Raw genomic sequence first — 24,912 nt, forward strand, 5'->3', positions numbered from 1 at the left:
GGCCAGAGCTCTCGCAGCAGATGCAGGCCGTGTTAACAGAGCGCAGGGCGGCCAAGGCAGGTGAGAGGCCCTCTGTGTGTGTCTATGCAAGTCAGGGCATGTCGGGCGAGGGCAAATGGAGAGTAATTTGGATGGAAAGGTCTGGAAACCATGTCATAGGAGGAGGCACTAAAGAACCTGGGAGGAGGCCAGGCGCAGTGGCTGACACCTGTAATCCCAGCACTTTGGGAGGCCAAGGCTGGCAGATCACGAGGTCAGGAGTTTAAGACCAGCCTGACCAATATGGTGAAACCCTGTCTCTACTAAAAATACAAAAAAAAAAAAATTTAGCCAAGCGTGGAGGCACATGCCTGTAGTCCCAGCTGCTTGGGAGGCTGAGGCAGGAGACTTGCTTGAACCCAGGAGGCAGAGATTGCAGTGAGCCAAGATCATGCCACTGTACTCCAGCCTGGGTGACAGAGTGAGACTCTTGTCTCAAAAAACAAACAAACAAAAAAATGAGAAGCCCTGGTCAGCACAAATCTACACTCACTGGTTAGCCAAACTTTAAAAAAGAAAATGTGGTAAAATCTACATACAAAAATTTACCACTTTAACCACTTTTTAGTGCACAGTGCGGTGCATTAGGTTACATTCACATTGGTGTGGTACCATCACCAAGTTCCATCTCCTCAGAATAGCTTTTTTTTTTTGAGACTAGAAGATCTTGCTCTGTCGCCAGGGTGGACGTGCAATGGCACCTGATTGCGTTGGCTCACTGCAAACCTCTGCCTCCAGGGTTTGGTCTAATCCAAAGTTGATTCTCGTGCCATCAGACCACCTAAGTTAGGCTCAGGAGTTTACACCGGTGTAAGCCACAAATGATCCCGGCTTAAATTTTTTTTTTTTCTTTTTGAGAAGGAGTCTTGCTCTGTCACCCAGGCTGGAGTGCAGTGGTTGCAAAATACTCTGAGGACTCACTGACAAACCTCCGAGTCTCTCATCCTAGACGGTTGACGCCATTTCTCCTGGCCTACGCCTCCCGAGTAGCTGGGACTATAAGCGCCCGCCACATGTCCAGGGACTTTTTGTTGTATTTTTAAGTAGAGACGGGTTTCAGCGTGATTAGCCAGTGATGGTCTGCGATCTCCCGACTTGTGATCCGGCCTGCCTTGGCCTCGCCAAAGTGCTGGGATTACAGCTTGAGCACCGAGCCCGGCCTTTTTTTTTTTTTGAGAGGAAGTCTTGCTCTGTTGCCAGCTGTGAGTGCAGTGGCACATGCTGTCACTGTAAGCTCGTGCGTGCGCTGGGTTCACGCCATTCTCCTGCCCCAGCCTCCCCGAGTAAGCTGGGACTAGCAGGCCGCCCACCACCACGCCTGGCTAATTGTTTGATTAGTGGTTTTAGTAGGAGACGGGGTTCAGCTGTTATTAGCGCAGGCTGATGATCTCGATCTCCTGGACTCGTGATCCACCCACCGCGGCCTCTCAAAGTGCTGGGATTACAGGTGTGAGCCACTGCACCCGGCCCTGGCTAATGTTTGTATTTTTAGTAGAGGCAGGGTTTTGCCATGTTGGCCAGGCTGGTCAGGGAACTCCTGACCTCAAGTGATCCACTCACCTTAGCCTCCCAAAGCACTGGGATTACAGGCGTGAGCAGTAAGCCGTGATCGAGCCACTGCATGGCTTACAGGCGTGCAGTGAGCCGAGATCGAGCCACTGCACTCTAGCCTGGGTGACAGAGTGAGACTCCATCTCAAAAAAAAAAAAAAAAAGACACCTGGGAGAAGTGGTGGAGGGACCCTTGCCAAATGTCTGGAAGACCGCCGTGCCAATGAAGAAGCTGGCTTGCTCTGCCCAGTTCCAGGCAGTGGGTTCTAGGGTATCTAACAGCCCAAGCAGTCACACAGTAGTGTGAGTGAGAGAGTGAACGCCACGTCACAGGACGCGTGTAAGCAATGGCATGGGACTGGGGCCACAGGAGATGACCTTGAAGCCCCTCTCCCCGCCCAGGTCACAGGTGTGAGGCCCAGTGGAACCACATTTGGCCAGTTTCCCAGCCTCAGAGCATGCTTGAGCTAAAGGTCAGTGGTTAAGCCTCCTGCCGCCAGCTCAGGCCCCCAGGTGGAGACCCTGTGGCCGATCCCAGATTTCCTGAGTGAATTTCTCTCTTCTTCCAGTTCTACCCACTGGCCCAGGTCCAGCTGGACAGCCTGGACCTCTGAACAGGGTTTCCAGCAGCACCCTGGTTTATTTAAGTTTCAGGCCATCCAAAGAACCAGAGGAACTGTTGAACTCTAGCTGGCCACAAAGCCTGTGGTTTTCGGGTTTCGACAATCACAAATAGACTGGGTGTTCCCAAGGTCGCCTCCCAGGCCCAGCCCCTGCCCACCTTCCTGTGACTGTGTGGCTGCCGAGTGATGACTCGGCCCAGTGGCCATGAGGACAGAGGTTGAAACTCCCTGACAGGCCTGGAGACCTGAAGTTGCTGTAGGATGGACAGGCCAAGAGTCAGTGTGGCTGGGCCCGTACCTCCACCTCCAAGTTTCAAGGCCTCTTCACCAAGGTAAGTGCTGGGTGTGGATGGGAGGAGGAGGGTGTGCTGGAGTCAGGAGAGGGGCTCTGGGTGGCCTGATACCACCCCTTTCTGGGCCTCGTGGTTCCCAGCCCTGCCCTCCCTTCGGTGACCCTGTGGAATGTTGTCCTGTGAGTTTGTGGGGAGTGCCTGGCAGGGCTTGTGGGTTCAGGGATGTACCCTGTGTATGCATGTAGGGCGTGTCTGTGTGAGAGTGCATGCATGTGTGTGACACTAGGGTGGGGAGCCTTCCAGTGGGTACACACACAGGCAGATGGGGACTTGCTCTGTGTGCACGGAGGGCCTGGGTCTCCATGTGCCAAGCCTGTGCACACAGGTGTGGACATGTCTGCTTCCCTCAAGGGCCCCGAGCAAGGAGAAGCCAGCTGGTGACACTGGTGTGGCTCAGTGTGTTCCCCTGAGGTCTCCAGCCTCCAAATCTCACTCTGCCAGGCCACCCTCCTGGGCTGGCCACAGGGTACAGTGGGTTCACCTGCTCAGCTTCACCAGGTCACTCACTCTGACTCTCAGCACCTGTGGCATTCATGCAGCTTAGAGGCATCCTTGGCTTGAACCCCCTTCTTCACAGTCACCCCCAACACTTTCTGGCTATGCCTAGCCCCTCCCTCAAGTGCACCAGGCACTCCCTTCTGCACCCTCCCTGCCGCCCTCGTGTTCCCCCACCTGGATGCCATTCCATCTTTTTGGTTTTTTTTGAGATGAAGTCTCACTCTGTTGAGCAGACTGGAGTGTAATGATGCGATCTGTGCTCACTGCTACCTCCACCTCCCAGGTTCAAGTGATTGGCCTGCGTCAGCCTCCCAAGTAGCTGGGACTACAGGCGCCCACCACCATGCCCACCTAATTTTTGTATTTTTAGTGGAGATGGGGTTCCTCTCTCTCTGTGGGGTTAGCCACTGTGGGAGACAGGACCCACTGGGCAGGGAGTGGAGAGGGGCCCGGCCCCTCGTGGCTGGAGCACTGGCTCTAGAGTCCCAGACCTGGATCTGAGTCCTGGCTCTGGCACTCAGCCGCTGAGTGTGATTCACTTCTTCTTGCTGTGCCTCAGTTTCCTCACCTGGGGACTGCCTGGGGAAGGCAGAGGGGCCTGCCGTCACAGTGGAGGCTAGAGGTAGAGCAGCTTCCCGAGTTTTCTTGGACCCCTCGACTCCCTCAAGTAATGGATCCCTGTCTAATCCATTGCTCCTACTTGGCAAGTGTAGAAAGTAAGGCTTGTAGAGAGGAAGGGACTCGTTCAAGGCCACACAGGCCTAGAGAGCTTGACCAGCTAAGCGTGAGGTTTATGGTACGAAAAGCAGTGCACATCCTGGGCCACACCCATCCACATCCCGAGGCAGCCCTGGCCCTCATGGGGCACTTCAGTGCTAATGTTCCTTCGCCTGGAAGGCTGTCACTTCTCTCCCTGGGCTCTCACCAGCCCTCATGCCCTCCCGCCAGTGGTAGACACAGATGGAGCAACCCCCAAAATGCACACACAGAGGCCAGGGAGGGGTTGTCTGCAGTTTCTGTCCCTGCAACAGTACCGACTGGGCACCTACCATGTGCGAGGCTGGGCCAGATGCTGGGGAGACAGCGGCAGGAGACAGTGAGGAGACAGGCAAAATACACAAGAAATTTAATCAATGGGTCAATTACCTAGTATGCTGGAAAGGGAAACGTGCTATGGAAGAAAGAAGGGCAAGCAAAGGGACGGGGAGCTGCCCTAAGTTGTGGTGGTCCCAAAGGCCCAGATCAGAGCCCAGTCTGGAAGGAGGAGGAGCTGTGGGTACCTGAGGCTGGAGCGTTCAGGCAGAGGGCACCGCAAGCACCAACGAAGCCAGTGTGCCAGTGGACGAGAGTAGAGGGGAGGAGGCCAGGGAGGTACCTGACCGACAGGTCTCTGGCCTCCCTCTGAGTGGAGGCAGCAGCCACCACAGAATCTGCGCAGAGCAAGGTGAGCTGACTTTGCCCACCAGTGGGGAGGCGGCTGCAAGAACGCAGGTCAGGCAAGGGCAGTGGAAGGGGGAGGTGGAAGAGGTGCTCCTGGTGCCCACAGCCTTCTCTCCTGCGGGACAGGCCAGGTTTCCCACCCGGGGCCCGCTCCCTTTGAGAATCTGATAACAGCCATGGACGCTCCCCCGAAAACACGAATATGTACGTGCACTCATGCACACACACAGACTGGGCAGGGGCACACACCCGATGTACACATGATGCACACACTTCTTGCACATGGTACTATACCGCACCTGTGTTCACACCACAATGCACACACTTTCCACACGTGTACATGCCACCTGGTGTTCAATGCAAGTACACACTTCCACAGGTGTACACACACCCTTGTTCACATGCATGCACACACACATACATGCTCACAGTCACACACACCATGCTACTGGGAATTTTAGGAGATTACTGGATCCCTCAACTCCCCCAGGTAGTGGATCCCTATCTAATCCATTACCCCTACTTGGCAAGTATAGAAAGTAAGGCTTGTAGAGAGGAGGGGACTTGTTCAAGGCCACACAAACCTAGAGGGCTTGACCAGCAAGACTTGGCCCTGACATCCTACCTAGACCAGCAGGGGCCCCTGCCTTAGGGCCCTCTGTTCTCAGCACCAGCCAGGGGCCAGGGGAAATTTCTCTCATTCTAGTTGCCCAAGAGCTCACAGCAAGGCCAGGTGAGGAGCCCAGGACAGCAGACAAGAAGTGCTCAGGTCCCAAGAAGGGGAGTGAGAGGAGACTCTGGAGACGTGGCATTTGAGCTGAGCTCTTCGGGCTGGGCTGGGAAGGGCACTCCAGGCAGAGCCCAGTAGCAGCAAAGGCCTTGAGGTGAGAATTCTCCAAATGGAGGCAAGCAGGGCTCCTGGCTCCCAGGAGCCCTTCGGGGGCCTTCAAGGGGAGGAGACACTTGGGCTGGGTCTTTAAGGATGAGTAGGAGTTTTTCCAGAAAGGCTTTTTGGGCAGAACACAGATATGCCAGGTGCAGAGATTTTAAAAAGCCAGAGAACTGGTGGGGAAAATTGGCTCACGCCTGTAATCCCAGCACTTTGCGAGGCCGAGGCTGGCGGATCATGAGGTCAAGAGATCAAGACCATCCTGGCCAAGTTGGTGAAACTCTGTCTCTACTAAAAACACAAAAAATTAGCTGGGCGTTGTGGTGCACACCTGTCATCCCACCTACTTGGGAGGCTGAGTCAGGAGAATCGGTTGAACCCGGGAGGTGGAGGTTGCAGTAAGCCAAGATAGCGACATTGCACCCCAGCCTGGTGACAGAGTGAGACTCCATCTCAAAAAAAAAAAAAACGGCAGAGAAATTGCAAGCATTTCAGAGGACTGCCTGTGGATGGGACAAGCTCAGTAATGAATTAATTAAAGAATGAATGGAGTGCATGTGGGGGAGGGTAGAAAGGGGACAGGTCTGACTTCACCTGGCAAGTGATAGGGAAGGAAGTCATTAACACAAGAACAATGAGGTTCACACATTTGGAAAGGATAGCTGTATTTCTCAAGAAGGGTTGCAGGCTGCAGGGCAGCCACTCTGACAGGCTGGGAAGCATAGCTTCCAGCCAGAAGCCAGGAACACACGCCTCAGGGGAGGGGCAAAGGGAACAGGAATTTATACTGATCAGGGCAGCTGAATATACATATTTAATAAGCTATAGGAGGAGTCATGAATATTCATGAAAGGAGAAACAGGAACCTGTGCAATTGAGCTTCATGCCACTTCATGAGTCACATGTGCAAAAAAATGGTGGCATTAGTGTGATCGCAGAGTGTGTTTCAGCCCTCTGATGTCAAAAGGTGAAGCAGAGGACCCTACTATGTGCCAGGCCTCTGTGAATGCGGGAGGGGAAAAGAGTGACAGGGGCTATGTGGGAGGAAGGAATTGGGGGCCGTGTCCCCTTCTGGCCAGCTCTCTCAGAGGGAGGCTCCTGGTGCCACAGGGCCTGAGCTGGGAGGGTAGAGGGTGGAAGGTGGGGCCTGGTGTGCCTGGCTGTGCCCAGGGCTGGCTGTGTGTGACTGAGCAAGTCATTTATGTCTGACGAACAACTTCACCGGACATCCACTGTAGACTCTGTGGACCGTCTTCGTGGTCAATGCTTTCTTATCAGGAAGGGATGATGGTCGGTTATTGTGTCAAAACTGCAAAAGAGGGATAGCATCAGACAGCCGGTTGGTATCAGCGGTGAAGTCTTTCAAAAGGGCTGGTCTCTGGCTAGCCCTAACCATCAGCAGGCTTTCTTCTCTAAGGAAGGGGTTCACGGGGGGGCTGTATCGGGGAGTGTCTGACCTCCCATTATGTTGTAACGAAGAACTCAGCTTTCAAGGTTTCTCTGGGGTCCCTTTGGCCAAAGAGGGGGGCTGTTGGGGTGCTTGGGATTTCATTTTAATTTCTCAAAAGACCATTTATCAAATACCTTCAGTGCTGCCCAGCGCTATCTTGTCACACATCCCACCTTCCTCACCCTCCCCACATGCTGTCAGGTGGCCACCCTTATGCCTACTCTGCAGACCATTGGGCCTAGGCTTTGAGTGTGGAGCCCTGGTGCAGCTCGGAGGGCCCGGACCAGAGCCAGCTCACTCTGCCCACTGCACTGCCGTGCTCCCTGGCCACCTGGAGCCTTGGCAGGGGCTTGATGGCTTGGTTCTCTCTTTTTTTCTTTCTTTTCTTTCTTTTTCTTTTTTGATAGGATCTCACTGTGTTGCTCAGGCTGGAGTGCAGTGGTGCGATCCCAGCTCACTGCAACCTCCACCTCCCGAGTTCAAGGGATTCTTGTGCCTCAGCCTTCCCAGTAGCTGGGACAACATGCATGCGCCACCACACCCGGCTAATTTTTGTATTTTTAGTAGAGATGAGGTTTCACTATGTTGGCCAGGCTGGTCTCAAACTCCTGGCCTCAAGTGATCCGCCTACCTTGGCCTCTGAAAGTGCTGGGATTACAGGCATGAGCCACTGCGCCCGGCCTAGGGCTTGATTTTCATGGCATGGGTGAGGAGTCGCCTCACCTGGAGACCCAGGGCCAGGAGTGAGATGTCCCATTGAGGGTGGAATGCGACTCCCACAGGCCAGGCAGCAGTTGCTGAAAGGGTAACAGACCTAGCAATTGTTCCCAGAGCCAAATAGGCCTGGGTGAAAGGGGACAGCAGGGCTGTAAGGAGACACCGCCTGAGATTGGCTAATCTTGTATCTCGGCTTTTCCCACCTCCAGCTCCCACAGCCTCCTTGTCAGGCAGCTCAGCCCCCAGAGGAGAGGTGGGGCAGGAGGGCCACCAACCACCTTCCCCAATATCACCATGGAGCTTGGAGCCCCAGCCTCCCCCACATCGACATGGGGCTTGAAGGCAGCTGAGAGAGGATGGAGAGACCCAGATTCCACTGATGTCAATGTGATGTCAGGGCAGTGATTCGTCCCATTCTGCAGATGAAGAAATTGAGGCTTAAGGATTGAAATGACTGGAACACTTGGTGAGCTGGCATAGAACCCAGGTCTTAAGCACCCTGGGATTCAGCTTCTCCATCTGCTGAGCACCTCCGTGCCTACTGTGTGCCAGGCCTCTGTGAATGTGGGAGGGGAAAAGAGTGACGGGGCCATGTGGGAGGAAGGAATTGGGGGATGTTTCCCCTTCTGGCCTGCTCTCTCGATGCCACAGGGTCTGAGCTGGGAGGGTGGAGGGTGGAGCCTGGTGTGCCCGGCTGTGGCTGTGCGTGTGACTGAGCAAGTCATTTATCTTTTACGGGCTGGGCGTGGGGCGGATGTACTTGCCACACAGTGCCCAACATACTGAGAGCCGCATTGAGGACGTGGAGGTGGACTTTGGTATGAACCCAACAAGGCTGACTCCACTTAGGCCTCCCAAGAAGCTTGGGAATCTGGAAAGGTCAGGAGAACAAAGACCCAAGTTGGGGGAAGATGGAGAGCGAGTGAATCCCCTGACCCTGGCCAGCTCTGGGCATGGTAGCTTCCCTGGGGAGTGGGGCATGTCCTTACTTTTTACTCGGCCTCAAGGGCTGGGCCTGGGGCTTGGGCAGGTCCTCCTCCCCTTTGCCAGGAGCAATGGAAATGGAGGAATGTGGTATTTTGTGCCTGCGTTGGTGATTGGGGGCCAGTGTCAACAGAACAAGTCCAATAGAGAATCCAGACTTGAAACAGCACTTCTTTCATGGGCTGAGGGATGCCCAGAGTTGCTGCTGAAGGCTAAGGGAGGGAAAGAAAGTTCTGGGGAAGGATAGTGTCTATGAGGTGATCCCTTCCAGAGGGGCACGAGTCCCAGGCAGGGAGAGCTGTGGCATGGGGAATTGGGAGAGGGGGACACATGTGAGTAGAAATCGAGGGTTCTTTGGGAACTGGAGAAGAAAGGGCAGAGAGGGTTGAATAGCCAGGCTGGGGAGAAGAGGAGGACATTTTTGCAGGGCAGAATAGACTGGATTTTGAGGGAGTGACAACTACCTTAGGCAGATGTCATGGAGATGATTTTTTTTTTTTTTTTTTTTTTTGAGACAGAGTCTCGCTCTGTTGCCCAGGCTGGAGTGCAGTGACATGATCTCGGCTAACTGCAACCTCCACCTCCTGGGTTCAAGTGATTCTCCTGCCTCAGCCTCCCGAGTAGGTGGGATTACAGGCGTGCACCACCACACCTGGCTAGTTTTTGTATTTTTAGTAGAGATGGAGTTTCATCATGTTGTCAGGCTGGTCTTGAACTCCTGACCTCGTGATCTGCCAGCTTCTGCCTCCCAAAGTGCTGGGATTACAGGCGTGAGCCACCGTGCCCAGCCCATGGAGATGTTATAATGAAATGTGCTTAGAGTGATGGGAACTAGGAATGGATCTTACACTTTCAAATGGTTGGGAAAACATCAAAAAATGTTTCTGGACACGTGAAAATGATATGAAATTCAAATTTTTGTGTCCATAAATAAAGTTTTATTGGAACACATCCATGCTCATTCTTTTACATATTGTCTATGGTTGATTTTATGCTACGATGGCAGAGTTGAGTAGTTGGGACAGAGACCGTATGGCTGGCAAAGCCTAAAATATTTACAATCAGGCTCTTACAGCAAATGGTTTGCCCACCTTTGGTTAGAGACAGCCTCCAGGAAGAAGAGAGCAGTGAGGGTGATGTTGAAGAAGGAGGCCAGACTAGGTCATCAGGGGCTCCTTGTGCCTCGCCCAGGCACTGAACTTAAGCTGAGGGCAAGTGGGAACCATTGAGGGTGCAGGCAGGAGAATGACTTGCTCAGAGGAATGTTGGAGTAGGATCACTCTGCTTCCTCACCAAGGATGGATGAAGCCGGACACGGAGGCACCTGGAGCAGGAAGGCCAGCCCTAGGCGGCCGGGATGGCTTAGCAAAGGCCTCTGGGACCACCCTGGAGCACATTCACTGGGATCTAGCATAGGTGGCGCCTCCCTGCACCTTCGACGATGGCGGCGCAGAGATGTCTGCTGCGTACCCACAATGCCTCGTGCCTCGTACCGCGGGCGGAAGTGGCTGCTCTGCTGGCCCCAGAGCGGAACCACTTGAAAGGCGGGAAACATGTGGGGGACGCCTCCGAGCCGTGAGAGGGATGACCCAGAGCAAGGCCACGAGGAGCCAGGGCACGACACGGTGGGCCCTCGGAGAACCGCTGGTGGGCAAGTGGCAGGAGAGTAGGCTCAAGAGGGTGGGCAGGGCCGGCCAGGCCTGGGCTGGCCAGGTGAGGGGGGCGGGGGAGCGGGGGCCTTCCCCAGTTATCCCGCGAGTGCTCAGGTGGCTTCGGGCATGTGAGGGATTGAGGGGGTCGGAAGGACACAGGCCGGTGTACAGCGGTCACCCACACCCCACGCAGACACACAGACTGTGTAGACACCGTAACAGGCCCAGCACCGTGCACATATCACAAGCCCAGGCCTCTGCACACGGTCACAGATGCCTGCCCGAAATCCCGGCCCAGGTTCACACCGGCACAGCCGAACCCACCCACACACCGCAACACGGGTCTGCACGTCCATGCACACAGGCACAGACCCGGGCACACGGAGTCACACCGACGCCGGGCCAACGCAGCGGAACGCACTCGTCCACCATAACACAGAACGGGATCGCTGTCCCGCACGCACACCAGGCCACCCGAACTACCCGCGTCCCCCGCACACGCCTCCTGCGCAGGCCGCCCCGGGCCGTGGGCCGGGCACGCACGGTCATAGGAGGGGCGCGCGCACACTCGCACTCACACACTCTCGCTCGCACACCAAACACTCGCTCCAGCACGCGCGGGCGGCGCGAGGGGGCGGGCGGCCGGCCGGAGTCTGCGGTGCGAGGCGCCCCCGGCCCGGCGCGGCGGCGGAGCCCGGCTGGCGGGGGGAGGGGAGGGGGTTGCGGTGGGGGTGGGGGCCGGGACCGCTTGAGCCGGCGGGAGCGGGCACTGCCGCGCCGCTCGGCCTCGCCTCCGCGCCCCCCGCGCGCCGCCGCGGTCCCTCCCCCGCGCGTCGGCTCGCCCGGACCCCCGCCGCCGCCCCGGGGTGCAGCCGAGGGCCGCGCCGGGCCCGCGGGCGGGGTGGAGGTGGGGGTGGGGGCGGGGATCGAGGCGGGCCGGGGGCGCGCCGCCGCGATGCCGGGCGCCCGCCGCAGCCGCCCGCCGCCGGGAGCCCGGGATGGGCGAGAGGCCTGCCGGCGGACGCCAGCATCTCCCCCGCCGGGATCCGGGGGCCGCGGAGCCGCCGCCGCCGCTGCTGCGCGCGTGCTGAGACGCCAGCGGACCGATGGGTGAGTTGATCCTCCGGTGTCCTGGGGGGCGCCGCGGCCCATCTATGCCTCGCGCTGCCCGCCCTCCGCGCCCGCCGCTCAGCGCCCCCCGCCGGCTCCGCGGCCCTCCCCGAGGGTGACCTTAGGGGGCGAGCGCGGGCGCGGGCGCGGGCGCGCTGGGGCTGGGGGCCGGGGGCCGGGTGGGGGCGGGATGCCGGGAAGCCGCTCGGCCGGGCCCTCCCCCCCACCCGCTCGCTCTTCAGCGCTCGCTCTTCCCCGGAGGGCAGAGCCCTCGGCGCCCGACCCTCCAGGCCGGGCGGGACGTCCCCGAGCGCAGGGCTCGAGCCCCTGCTTTGGGCGCGGCGGTCCCCAGCCTCCGCCGGCGCCCCAACCTCCGCGCGGCGCTGGGCTGGGGTGGGAGGACCTCCGCGCCCGCTTCCCACCCCCTGACCGGACTGCGGGGCGGCGGCCGAGGCCCAGGCGTCGGGGTGCTGGGTGGGTGCGGGGGCTGCGGCCGTAGCTACCCTGGGGACCAGGCAGAGGCAAGTGTGGAGAGGGCCCCGGCCTTTTACCGGGGTGGGGGCCCCCGGCTCCTTGCACTGCTCTGCCCAGGGCGGGGGAGGGAACCTAGCTGAGGGAGGGCGCTATAAATATCTGCAAATAGTGAGTTCTGGAACCGGGGGTGGGGAGGGGAGTGCGCCTGGGTGTGTGTATGGGGGGGGTGCCCGAGCTGGGGTGCAGCAGGAAGGGATGCCGCACGGCCAGACCTAGTGGTCTGATGTCGGATGACCCCCAGCCCCGGAAGACTCCCCTGAAGGCTCCTGATGGGGTGTGGACAGACACACTACCCCGGTGGGATTCCTCCCTGGTCTCCCACTTCATTCCTGTGACACACCAGTCCAGATTACCCTTGATGGGGAGTTGTGAGCACTGGCGTGTCACTTGGGGAGCGTGTCACTGGGATCCAGACATGGAGCCCAGCAGAAGGATGGAGGGGAGAGTCCCCACCCCTAGGAGCTGCAGCTCGGAGGAGATTTTCAGTCTAAGGAGTGCTAAGAGGAGCCGCTCTGGGTCCTAGGAAAGTTTGAAAGAGGGTCCCAGCCCAAGAGGAAGAGAGAGCTTACTGGAAGAGAAGATGACAGGAAGCTGCCAGAGTTCTCTGGGTAGAGAAAGGTGGGAAGGGCTTTGTGGGCCGAGGGAAAGGCATGAGCAAAGGCTCAGAGGTATGAGTGCCTGGCGTGTGTTGAGAGGTGGCAGTGGGGACAGTTAGGCACTGTGGGTGCCACCTGGAAGAAGTGAAGTGAAGACGGGGGAGAGGCCGGGCAGGGCGGCCAGGTGGAAGTGAGGTGGGAGGGCACAGCAGCGACCTGGTACTTGGTCCTGAGTATAGCAGGGGGGTTGCCACTACTCAGACTCCTTCTAAGGGTCTGCCTGGTGCCCTTGGTGTGGTGACAGCTGCTTGAGGCACACTGGTTATTTTTCTTTTCTTTTCTTTCTTTTTTTTTTTGTGGAGTCTCACTCTGTTGCCCAGGCTGGGGTGCAGTGGTGCCATCTCGGCTCACTGCAACCTTCACCTCCTGGGTTCAAGCGATTCTTCTACCTCAGCCTCCTGAGTAGCTGGGACTACAGGTGCCCGACATCACACCCAGCTAATTTTTGTATTTTTAGTAGAGATGGGGTTTCACCAGGTTGGCCACGCTGATCTCAAACTCCTGACCTCAAGTGATCCACCCATCTTGGCCTCCTAAAGTGCTGGGATTACAGGCGTGAGCCACCTCGCCCAACCCCGATGATTTCTTTTTCTGTAGTAACTGGACCATCTCAGGAAGTCAACTTTCTGAGCCTCGGTTTCCACATCTGTGAAATGGGGAAGTTTTGTTTTTGTTTTTGTTTTGAGACAGGATCTCACTCTTGTCATCCAAGCTGGAGTGCAGTCGTGTGATCATAGCTCACAGCAGCCTCAACTTCCTGTGCTCAAGGGATCCCTCTGCCTCAACCTCGTGGGTAGCTAGGACTACAGGCGTGAGCCAACACACCCAGCTAATTTTTAAAAAATTTCTTAATAGAGATGAGGTCTTGCTGTGTTGGCCAGGCTAGTCTTGAACTCCTGGGCTCAAGTGATCCTCCTGTCTCTGTCTCCCAAAGTGCTCAGATTCCAGGTGTGATCAAATAGGGGAGAATTTGATTGTGGAATGAGTTGCAGAGAGGATTCAATGAGAGGATGCACACAGGGTGCCTGGCACCTGAGCAGCACTCAAGAGATCGCTGGCTGTGCTATTATTACCTGGAAAACGAGGCTGCCAATGCCAGCTGGCGGACCAGGCCAGCTTCACTGGGCAGCGGCCATGAGAATCACGAGAGGGCTGGGCTGGACGTGAACAGCAGAGAGCTGAGCGTGGGGGAACTGCGTGGTCCTCATACAATTCTGGGAAGGGACTAGATAAGCGGTGAGGAGTGGCCAGAGGCAGGATGGTCTGCAAAGACAGGCCCTCTTGGCCTCGTGGGCACCCACCTGCCCAGCCAAGGCATTCGGGGTGTCCTGCTGTGCTCCCCAAGAGCCAGAGCCTCTTTGCTCCCCAGAGTGCAGTGATGCAGCCCCTCATCTCAGCCACCCCCAAGCCCTTCATGTGGGGGGGACCAGGTCTTGGAACATGATGTCCTCAGGTAGGGGTAATAATTTACTGTGCTGGACAGAGAGGACATAGGCCTTGCCCTGAGGAAATTAGAATCCACTGGGGAGCAGATACCTCTGGGCAAGATGCTCCGCCTCGCCCTGTGCTGGCTGCTTGAGGGCAATGAAAGAGTCACTAAAAGTAGGGATTCCAGATCTAGTGGCCCAGTTTAAATCCTGGCCCTCCCCATCTCACTGTGTGACTGTGGGCTGGTGACTCTGCATCTCCGTGCCTCAGTTTTTTTGTGTCTAAAATGGTGGTGAGGCCAGGTGGGGTGGCTCATGCCTGTAATCCCAACACTTTGGGAGGCTGAGGCGGGCAGATCACCTGAGGTCAGGAGTTCAAGACCAGCCTCGCCAACATGCTGAAACCTCGTCTCTACTAAAAATACAAAAATTAACTGGGCGTGGTGGCGGGCACCTGTAATCGCAGCTACTTGGGAGGCTGAGGCAAGATAATCGCTTGAACCTGGAGGCAGAGGCTGCAGTGAGTTGAGATTGTGCCACTGCACTCCAGCTTGGGCGACAGAGTGAGACTCCATCTCAAAAAACTAAACTAAACTAAACTAAAATAAAATAAAATAAAATGGGGTTGAGATGCACTGTTACTATTTGAACAGCTTGGCATAGTTTCCAGTGGCCATTTACTGTTCCCTTCGAGAATGAGTCTCCCGAGTCACCCCTGCCTCCTTGGAGACTAAACCGCCTGCCTTCCAAGATGTGTTGTTTACGTCCCTGATGTCTTCCTTTTCTCACTGAGTCCCCCTGCCCAGGGGCCTGCCTTTCCGGATCCATTGCTCCAACTGGGGGCAATAGTAGGCTGGCAACTGGCTCTCTGGGAAACAAACCCCTGATGAGTTGGCCAATCGCCATGGTGTAAATCCTCCCCATCTGGCTGACTTTAGGCCACCCATGGCCTAACAGGAGTGTCATAATGGGAGCTGGTACGTGCTAGCTTTGGTCCCCAGGCTTTCAGTGGGTGCTTAATAAATGATGGTTGAATGAGGAAGAAAGGGTGCAGAGAGTGTTGGTCAGCTAGATTTGGGAGCTGTGGGTGATACTGTAGGTGAGAAGGACTTGCAGGGGGAGGCATGGGAGGCCTGGAGGCTGGAGGTGTGGGGCCACCCTGCACCAGCCCTGAGGTGAGACCTGAGGGAACAGAGAGCTCCTGGTGTCTTCCCCATCCTGAGACCTTCTGCACCCCTGACCCTGATGCACACTTGCTCTAGCCCCTCCTTCCAGGGGCTCCTCTCCACCTTGGTCTGGCCTTGGGGTTCTGCACAGAATGGGTCCCAAGCTTAAGCCAATGAGAGCTCCAAGATGTGGCCCAAGCAGGTCCTAAACCTCATGTTCCATTCCCTTGCTGTGCTGTTCCCTCGACTTGAATTCCTGTTCCATTCACTGTCCCCTGTAACTCTGTCATCCATCAAAAGCTTCCTTATGACCCCCTTCCTCTGTGACACCAGCCCCACAACCCAAGTCAGACAGACCCTTCTCCCCTTCCGCTCTTCCCCCTGACGCTACAGCCCCTCCCATGTACACGCTTCTGCCTATAAAAATATCAATAGCCAGCATGTATTGTGTTCTTATGGCAGCCAGTGACAGAGGTTCCGGGATAATCCCCTCTACAGATGGGGAAATCGAGGTGCAGTCTCTTGTTCGCACTGACCCAGTTTTTTTTTTTTTTTTTTTTTGAGCAGAGTCTTGCTCTGTCACTAGGCTGGAGTACAGTGGCGTGATCTCGGCTCACTGCAACCTCCGACTCCCTGGTTCAAGCGATTCTCCTCCCTCAGCCTTCCGAGTAGCTGGGATTACAGGCACGCGCCACCACGCCCAGCTAAGTTTTGTATTTTTAGTAGAGATGGGGTTTCACCATGTGGGCCAGGATGATCTCAATCTCCTGACCTTGTGATCCGCCTGCCTCGGCCTCCCAAACTGCTGGGATTACAAGCCTGAGCCACCGCGCCCGGCCTACACTGATCCACTCTTGACATCTTAGCTGCAGCGTCTCTGGCTCAGGGAAGTCCACACGCTTCCCGGTGTTCTTGCTGTCAGCTCCCAGAGCACCATGCCCATGTCTTTGGTGTGTGTGTTACGTGTTCTTGATAGACTTTCAGCGACACAAATACTGAGGAGGGCCTCAGTTAAATGTACAGATCGATGGATGGATGAATGAATGATTCTCAGCCCAGGTGAGCAGCCTTGCTGTCCTGCTCATTACTCCTTCTGCATCCCTGATGGAAGGGACTGACCCTCCAGAGAGCAGCCTCACACTACAGAGGGAGGGTACAGGGACCTGCTTGGGAGGTGCTATTGTCCCCACCGCCAGGAAGGGGACACTGAGGCTTTGGGAAGGGGCGGAGCTGCCCACGGGCTGGAAGCAGGCTGGGACCTCCCTCTCACAGCATGGAGCTGACAAGGGGACCCCTGGCCTTGCCCGTAAGTCAGGAAGTTAACCGAGTCTTCACGTATTTCTCCTTGGGCTGCCTGAAGTGGAATTCCCCCTTTTGGCTCACTTATTTTCATCTTTTCTGTAAAAATAAAATTGAAACAATGGAAATCATTCACATTCACTAATTACCCTATTGTTTTATGAAGCTTATTTGGCTCGAAACTTTGGTTCTTACCGAAGTGGGAATCCCTTGGGGGTGGTGGGTAAGGGCCAGGCCAGGGAGACAGACCTGTGCACGCACCAGGATCTCCTCAGAGCCTGCCCTCCGGCTGCCCTCTCTGGGCAGGCCAGGAACTTCCCAGAAGGAACAGCCCAGAGACAGGGTTCTAAGTGAGGGAGGCCGGCCGGAGTGGATTCTGGGACTCTGGCTGGCAGGCCCGGTGGTGGATGTCTCCCACGGTTGTCCTTCCCACCTTGGCCTCCGGGTTATCACAATTTGCTGCCCTTTATCAAGCACTTACTATGTGCTGGGCCCAGGGCCAACCAACCACTTTCTGTGCATTCTCCCACAGATGTCTCATACCTTGCTGAGAGGCAAGCACTGTTACCATCCCTGTTTGGCACTTTGAGGGTACCCAGAGTCAGGGGCCCACAGCCGGGAAGTGGCAGGGCTGGGATTGTTTCCAGCCTATAGGACCCTCAGAGAGCAGGCTCCCTGGGTCACCCAGACCTGCTCCTTCTCTCCTGTGGGCTCCCAGCAGGGCCTGCTCCCTGAGGCTTGGAGCCCTGAGACAGCCATCACTTGGTCTCTTGGCCTCCAGGCTTCCCCTTCAAGGCCCTCCTGCCACCGTGCTGAGCCCTGTCTCTGGAAGGCCCGCTCAATGTCACCTGGGCTGCCTGCATAAAGTACCTGTATGCCAGACTCTAGCCAGCCCTGCTGAGTCAGCATCTCACAACGGGAAGGCTGGAAACCCACAGTTTAAAAACTGCGGACTTGGACTCCCAAAGTAATCCCAGTACTTTGGGAGGCCGAGGCAGGAGGATTAATTGAGTCCAGGAGTTCGAGACCAGCCTGGGCAACATAGTGGTACCCTGTCTCTACAAAAAAATTTTTTAAAAATTTAAAAAATTAGCCAGGTGTGGTGGCACACGCCTATAGCCTAGCTACCTGGAAGATTGAGGGGGAAGATCACTTGAGCCCAGGAGGTCAAGGCTGCAGTTAGCTGAGATCGCACCACTACTATACTCCAGCCTAAGCAACAGAGCAAGACCCTATCTCAAAAAAAAGAAAAAAAGTAAAAAAGAAAAATTTAAAAATGCTGCCCTGAGGATACAGAGGCCTGTGCACTCCAAGAGCCAGTTCCCAGCTCCCTGGCATCTGTAGTGGCTGCTAGATTTCCCAATCCCCAACACTTGTAACTCAGATCCTGTGACCCAGGCCCTGCCTGTGTTCATAGCCTCTGCCCCACCAGCTCTTCATATAATACCACGCTCGCCTCTGCCCCACTGCCCCCACCGTGCTTTCATCCTAGGACTTGCTGCCTCTGCCTCTTCCTGGAAGCAAGTCCCAAGCAGGCATGATGCCCAGAGCTTGCCTAATGCACTGGGCAAATCTCTCTTGGTGCGTCCTCCTCTTGCTACCTGGGGCCTGGCACGTGGTTGTGGCAAATTGTGGTGGGTGAGTGATGGTGGCTGCCACAGGAGAGGGGCACAGGGAGAGCTGCAGGTGACTGGGGATGGGTTGGGCCCCTGGGCTGGCACCAGGCATGCACTAGGGCCTGGCTCTGTGCCTGGCACATAGAAGGCATTTGATACATTTTTTTTTTCTTTTTTTTTTTGAAACAGAGTCTCGCTATGTCGTCCAGGCTAGAGTGCAATGGTGCGATCTCAGCTCAGTGCAACTTCTGCCTCCTGGATTCAAGCAATTCTCCTGCCTCAGCCTCCCAAGTAGCTGGGATTACAGGTGCCCACCACCACGCCCAGCTAATTTTCGTATTTTTAGTAGAGATGTGGTTTCATCATGTTGGACAGGCTGGTCTCGAACTCCTGACCTCAAGTGATTTGCCTGCCTCAGCCTCCCAAAATGCTGATATTACAGGTGTGAGCCTCTGAACCTGGCCTGATGGCCTGATACATATTTCTTTTTTTTTTTTCTTTTTTTTTTTGATACAGAGTCTTGCTCTGTTGCCCAGGCTGGAGTGCAGTGGCAGGATCTCGGCTCTCTGTAAGCTCCGTCTCCCGGTTCACACCATTCTCCTGCCTCAGCCTCCCAAGTAGCTGGGACTACAGGCACCTGCCACCACACCCAGCTAATTTTTTTCTTTTTCGTATTTTTAGTAGAGACGGGGTTTCACCATGTTAGCCAGGATGGTCTTGATCTCCTGACCTCGTGATCCACGCACCTCGGCCTCCCAAAGTGCCAGGATTATAGGCATGAGCCACTGCGCCCAGCCTCTATCAGGCTTTATCTTTCTCCACTCCAGGACCGGAGCTCAGCCCTGAGCCCGGAGCACTTTGCTCTCCCCAGTTCCTGCTCATCTATGCCCACATCTGACCTGGTTCCTGCTGAGAAATGCTCTGTACTGGGGACAGGGGAAGAGGGTGGCGTGCAGTCCCACGCAGGCCTGTTGTCTCCTCCTTCACACCACACAGGGGACCCTCAGCTCTCAGAGGCACTCTGGGCAAGTTTCCCAGGGCCCCAGACCTTAAGGTTCCCTTTGCAAAAATGGGTGGGTTCAGCTGGCCACGTGGCCTCTCTGGGCTGATCCCCCGGGCTCAGCTGCACCCCTCGGAAGGTTTTCCCTTGGGATATGGGCATAAGTGAAAAGTAGAGCCCTACCCTCTAACCCACTGTGGGCATTCAGTGAAACCGCGTGTGTAAGATGCTTTGTTAATTGTAGAACACTGCACAAACTCATCAGGTCCCTCCCCTGTCGGGCAGGCTCTGTACTGCAGACACTAGACACGAACAAACCACTTCCCCTGCTTAGCACTCAATTTCCATATAGTGAAATGAGGATTATTTTGGCACTGTGGCCCATGGTTCCTGAAATATGAAAATGAAATCATGCAAAAAACTCCAGCACTTTGGGAGGCCGAGGTGGGTGGATCACCCGAGGTCAGGAGTTCAAGACCAGTCTGGTCAACATGGTGAAGCCCCGTCTCTACTAAAAATACAAAAATTAGCCGGGCGTGGTGGCAGGCGCCTGTAATCCCAGCTACTCAGCAGGCTGAGGCAGAAGAATCGCTTGAACCCGGGCGGCAGAAGTTGCAGTGAGCCGAAATTATGCACTGCACTCCAACCTTGGCAACAGAGCGAGACTCCATCTTAAAAGAAAAGAAAGAAAGCCTGATAGAGCAAAATGCGCACTGCCCGAAGGTGACAGGAAACCCATGTTGATGTTGGTTCCAGCAAAAGGTGCATGGGGAAGAGAAAGGCCTGCAAGGCAGGCCCAGCCAGGCCCAGGGGTGGCAGGATGGTGGGAACACTGTTCTGCTTCTTCCTCTGTGCTTTCCTGATGTTCTAGAACGGATCAGAAACCTTTAAACCAGAAAAATGCAGTTGTATTCTAACAGTGAGTGGGAAGAAAAGGAGCCCCGGAGACAGCCGGCTCCTGCTTTGTCTGATTCTGAGGCCACCCCTTGCAGGCAGTGACCGGCTGTGGGGTCTCACCATGGGGTTTGCCTAGCACCAGGCACATCCCCCAGAGCAAGTGAACCTGCGGTAGGAGGCCTGTGTTGTTCTTATTCCTGGAAATTGGGTCATAGGAGCCCAGGCCTGGAGCTCCTGGAATGTAGTGCTCTGAGAATTTTGTCCAAACACCTCTGACCTCCTTCCTCCGGAACTGGTCCAGCCTCTTTCTTCCCCCGCGTCCCCCATGCTCCAGTCTCTTGGGCAATTATCATGCTCCATATGTGAGCCTCACCTTCCTACTTCCCGGTCGTTGCTGATACTGGTCCCCTGCCCTCCTGAAGAGCCTGTCCCCTCCAGCCCAGCTGCTGCCAGAGCCCCTACTCCTTAGGAAGCCCCTCCTGCCCCTTCTAGACAGAGGTGCCCCCAGGGCAGGAGCCAGGGCTGCTTGTTTCACCTCCATGCTGAAGCCCAGTGGGTGTGGTCATCCCTGTTGGCTGATGTCGTTACAGTCCCAGGCCTCAAAGTGCCTTTCCCACTATCCTCCTACACACAGGTCAAGTTCTGCCTTGCGGTAGCGTTATTTGTCATCACGTCTGAGCCTTTATCCTGGGTGGGGTCAGTTTCTGTTTCTCTCCTGGCTTCTGACTCTGTACACGATACGCTTTGTACCCAGTACAGAGCACGCATCCGTCCATCCGTTCTTTCAGCAATTACTCCCTAAGTGCCTATTGTGCGCCGATGACCGAGTTAGGTGGCAGGGGCACAGCTCTCCTGACATCAGGGTGTGACAGCTTGCAGTTTGCATGCATGTGTTTTGTGCACGCTGCATGTGTTTTGTGCACGCCACATGTATATGCACACAGTATGAACATCTGCATCACTTACAGACTAGCATCTCTTAGGCTGTGCAGTCCTATAGGTACCTTGGGCATTCCTGGTTAATTCATTCAGCCAGCGTTGACAGAGTGCCTACCAAGCAGGTGTCAGGCCCTGACCTGAAGTCTTTGCCCTTGGGAAGCACCTGTCTTGTGGAGCCATTGCAGTGAGAGCTGGTGCAGAGAGTGAAGGGCAGGGGGTTGGGGCAGCGTCCTGGAGAGATGGGAAAGGGGTGGGGAAGGGCATTTCTGCCTGGCTGGGGTGTGCTCTGGGATCCCCTCTGTGGCCCTGGGGGCATCCCAGGCCTAGGAAAGCTGGGCCGGACCTTCTCACTTTGGGAGTGCAGGCAGCCCCATCTCTTTGGTTCCACTGCTCTCAAGAGCCCCAAAGGGTGATGAGGCTAAGAAGGTAGGAGTGGGCAGGAGCCCTGCTGCTGGGCACCTCAAAGAGAATACGAAGTACAGTGTCCCAAAGAGGAGACTCATGGACACGGGACCTGTGATGGAGATCCTTCCTTCCTTCCTCCCTCCCCCCCCCCCCCCCCCCCCCCCCCCCCTTTTTTTTTTGATGGAGTCTGGATCTGTTGCCCAGGCTAGAGTGCAGTGGCAATCTCAGCTCAGTCTCAAAAAGCAAAACAAAGAAGTAGAACCTCCACATGCAGACAGAGAACCTGGAATCTGGAACTTAGAGGAAGAAACCTGGAGCAGCAAACCTAGAATGTGGGTCTTCCAGAACATGGAGCTCGGAGGCCACCACCCTCAGTGGTCAGTAGGGAAACTGAGGTCCAGGGCATGGGAGATCGTTAGCCTTGATGAGCAGCAGTGCGCACACCGGCGGCTCTGCTGAGCTGGACTGGGATGAGGACCCCCGGCACAGCCTGCTGGGTTCCTGACCTTGGGCACATCCCCTCTCCAAGCAGAGGTGGAGGGAGAGTAATTGGGAGAGGAAAAGAGACAGGGTGCCTTGTTCCAGCCGAGGGGAGGCTCCTTGGGTGCCCAGAGCCCCAGCCAGCTGTGCACTTGCTCTGTCAGGACCACCCCCAGCAGGAAGCTAACTGTGATGCTCAGGTTCCCAGATCCCAGGGCAACGCTGCCACCCTCCCGCCCAGGAGTTGCAGGCTGCGGGCAGGTGTGGCCTTGTCAGCTCACCGGGTCCCCACGGTGGCAGAGCCACGTTCAAGCCCATTCCCTTGCTCAGCAGCGCACCTGCAGCACCAGCCATGAGGCAGTGAACACACAGCCATGAGCTGCGGTTCAGACACTGACCGGGAGGATCCTAACTGCTGAGCCGCTCTTCCTTTCCCACCTTCTTCCCATAACTCCTCCTGGCCATGAAGGCTTTGGTCATTTCCTGTATCTCCCCTCTGCCACCACTACCCCATTGGAAGAGGCCCTCAGGATTCACGTAGCTAAGCTGCCTCATTGAGGTGTGACAAGCCCAAGTTGGCAAAGCAGGCAGGACTAGGATCATTGGCCACTTTTGTGAGCCCCAGGCAGGCCTGAGAGCCCTGCAGCATTGACTGGAAAGTGTGGGTGTGTGGATTTGGGGTGGTCATTTATTCATTCAACAAATTGAGGGTGAGCACCTTTTTTTGTGTGGGGCTCAGTTCTTGAGGCTGGGGACCCAGGGGCGTCAGACAGCACTGCCTTTGTGTGGGGCAAGGGGTTCTGGGGAGTAGACCGGGGTCAGGGAGGCCTGGAGAAGTGCAGCTCAGCCGAACCCTCCAGGAACAGGCACGGAGGTTGAAGGGTGAGATTACACAGAAACTTCTGGGTTTACAAACTTCTGGATTTACACAGAAATCTCCTTGAGGGACTTGGACTTTCTCCTGAGGGCAGACTCCTGCCCACTCCAAGCTGGGGAGGGCAGCGTCACATGTGGCTTTCGCTTGGCTCATCAGGGCCGGGTCGGGGGGCCCGTTGAGGAAGCTGCTGCCATTCCCGTGAGTGGTGGGCTCGGGAATGGGAGATTTGGGAAGTGCAGGCAGTGGGACGGACAAGCCTTGGTGGTGGGTGGGGAGGGGCCCAGAAAGGGGAGCGTTGAGAACGCCGAAGTTGTCGGAGTGTCAGTCCCTTGGTGCCAGGCTTGAGTCACAGGTTACCAGCTCAGGTTGTTGGGACAGCCTTTTGATTTTTACCTCGTTTGCCACAGAGGGTCTCAGGCCAGAAAACCAGGCCTGGTGTGACCCAAAGCCCATGCCCACTGCCCTCCTTGCTGCCCAGCCCAGATCGTTCCCACCAGGTCTGCACCTCGCTGTCCCTCACTCCAGCTGGCACCGGGCCACCTGAGCATGCAAGCGTGCCCACCACCTGCTGCCCTGTACACATGGGTGGGTACCAGGGGAGCAGCATCCACTCCTGCCGCCTAGGACTCTTGGATGAGACCTTCACCTACCACCCTGGTGGGTGAGGGCCTCTGCCAGCCAACGACCCCTCCACTGCCACCCAGGGTACAACGCCTGGGACAAAGTCCCCAATGCTAGAGAAGGCCCCAGAGAATGCAAAAGGGTGGGGCGCGCCCTTCCCTCCATTTCCCCCCACCCCCTCTTCGCTCAGCCCGCCAGCCTGGAGATGGAGCTGAGGCTCTGCACTGAAGTGGCCCTTTGTACGTTGTCCCCAGAGGATGACGAGCCTGGGCGGAGGGGGGGGCTGGCACTGCCGGGGCTGCAGGGCAGGGCAGCACTGATCTCAGCAGGGCAGGGGCTTTCTCTGGGGCCACTGGGCAGGGGAAGAGCGCCTGTCAGGCGTGGGAACTCGCAGGCTGGGCCTGCACCCCCAAACCAGAGGATACTTGTCCCTCCAAGTCTGTTGCTGCTTCTCATCCGGGCTCCTGTGTCTTTGGACTGTTCCATCGTCATCCAGCGTCTGTGCAGTGCCTGCCTGTTCCTAGGCAGGCTTTGTCCTGCGGGGTGGGGAACAGTGGTGACTGAGGCCTGTGGTGACCTGCTCTCCTGTGGCCGCGCCAGCAGGGTGAGGGTGGGGGAGACATAAACAACAAAGCGGGATCACTTCCACAGCGATGAGTGCTGGGGGGCGGCCTGGAGAGAGGGCTTGCGGGCAGGGGCAGTACTTCAGCCGGCTGCTCAGGGGCGCCTGTCTGACGCATGGCATCAGAGCATGCAGGGACCAGAAAAAGGGAGTTCCAGGTGGAGGGATCAGCCTGTGCGAGGGCCCTGGAATGGGGCCACACCTGAAGAGTGTAGGAGACAGGACGGTGGGGAGCGTGGCTGGGGCCTGGGGGACAAGGGAGGCAAGGTCAGCAGAGATGCAGGCATCAGATGGCCAGGGTCCATGGAGCACAGAGGAGTTGGGGTTTTAATTCTGAGTGTGACGGGGCCACGGGAGGGCTTGAGCAGGGAGATGTGGCCTGATGGAGAATTTGCGGTGAGGGGCTGCTGCAGAGGCAGGAGGGAAGCTAGTGAGAACCTCGGGGTGGCAGGAAGGCAGAGAGGTCCATCCTGGGAACATTTAGGGGAACAGGGCCTGCAGGCCTTGCTGCATCTCTGCCAGGCACGTGGTGAGGCCGCACCTGGCTCAGAGGACTGGCCTGTGTCAAGACTGTTCGGATGTTACCGTTCTAATCTCCTCGGGGTTGGAATGGCCTCACATTGCTGATAGGGGCACCGAGGCCCAAGGTATTCAGTGACCTGCCCAAGATCGCGGAGGAGGGCGGCTTGGAAGGGGCACAATTTGAATCCAGCCCCTTTTGAGTCTGGACTCCAGAGAGTTATGGCCCTAAAGCAGTCCCCGCCCCACGCTGACTCCTGAGAGATTGGCCGCAGAGGGAACTAGCTCAGGGTCCAGGAGCGCCCTCTCACAGAGGCAGAAACACTCAGCCCGGCCCCTCCTGCCCGGCTTTTCCTGGGCCTCCTTTGTTATCTGGCCATGGCCACCCCTGCTCAGACCAAAGGCTCTGGCTGCCCCTCTGCCGGGGAGGCACCACACCTCTGGGAGCCCTGGGGGTGGGAGCGGGGGCATTCTGACCTTGGAAGCCAGGGCAGGGCAGAGCTGGCCTCCCTCCCTTCTCTTGTCCAGAGGGACTGGGGCAGTTTATTC

At 56.7% G+C, this 24,912-nt stretch overlaps 1 protein-coding gene across 1 annotated transcript in view; it reads left to right on the plus strand.

The window, feature by feature from the left end:
* Nucleotides 1–1,872: 1,872 nt before the first annotated feature.
* Nucleotides 1,873–24,912, plus strand: part of MGAT3 (beta-1,4-mannosyl-glycoprotein 4-beta-N-acetylglucosaminyltransferase) — a 44,864-nt gene continuing 21,824 nt past the window's right edge. The window contains 1 exon segment of the mRNA XM_017859877.1: nucleotides 1,873–2,544. Coding sequence (XP_017715366.1) covers nucleotides 2,474–2,544 — 71 coding nt within the window. The 5' untranslated portion in view covers nucleotides 1,873–2,473.

This window comes from Rhinopithecus bieti, unplaced genomic scaffold (assembly GCF_001698545.2).
Source record: "Rhinopithecus bieti isolate Rb0 unplaced genomic scaffold, ASM169854v2 scaffold_51734, whole genome shotgun sequence".
Taxonomy (NCBI): Eukaryota; Metazoa; Chordata; class Mammalia; order Primates; family Cercopithecidae; genus Rhinopithecus; species Rhinopithecus bieti.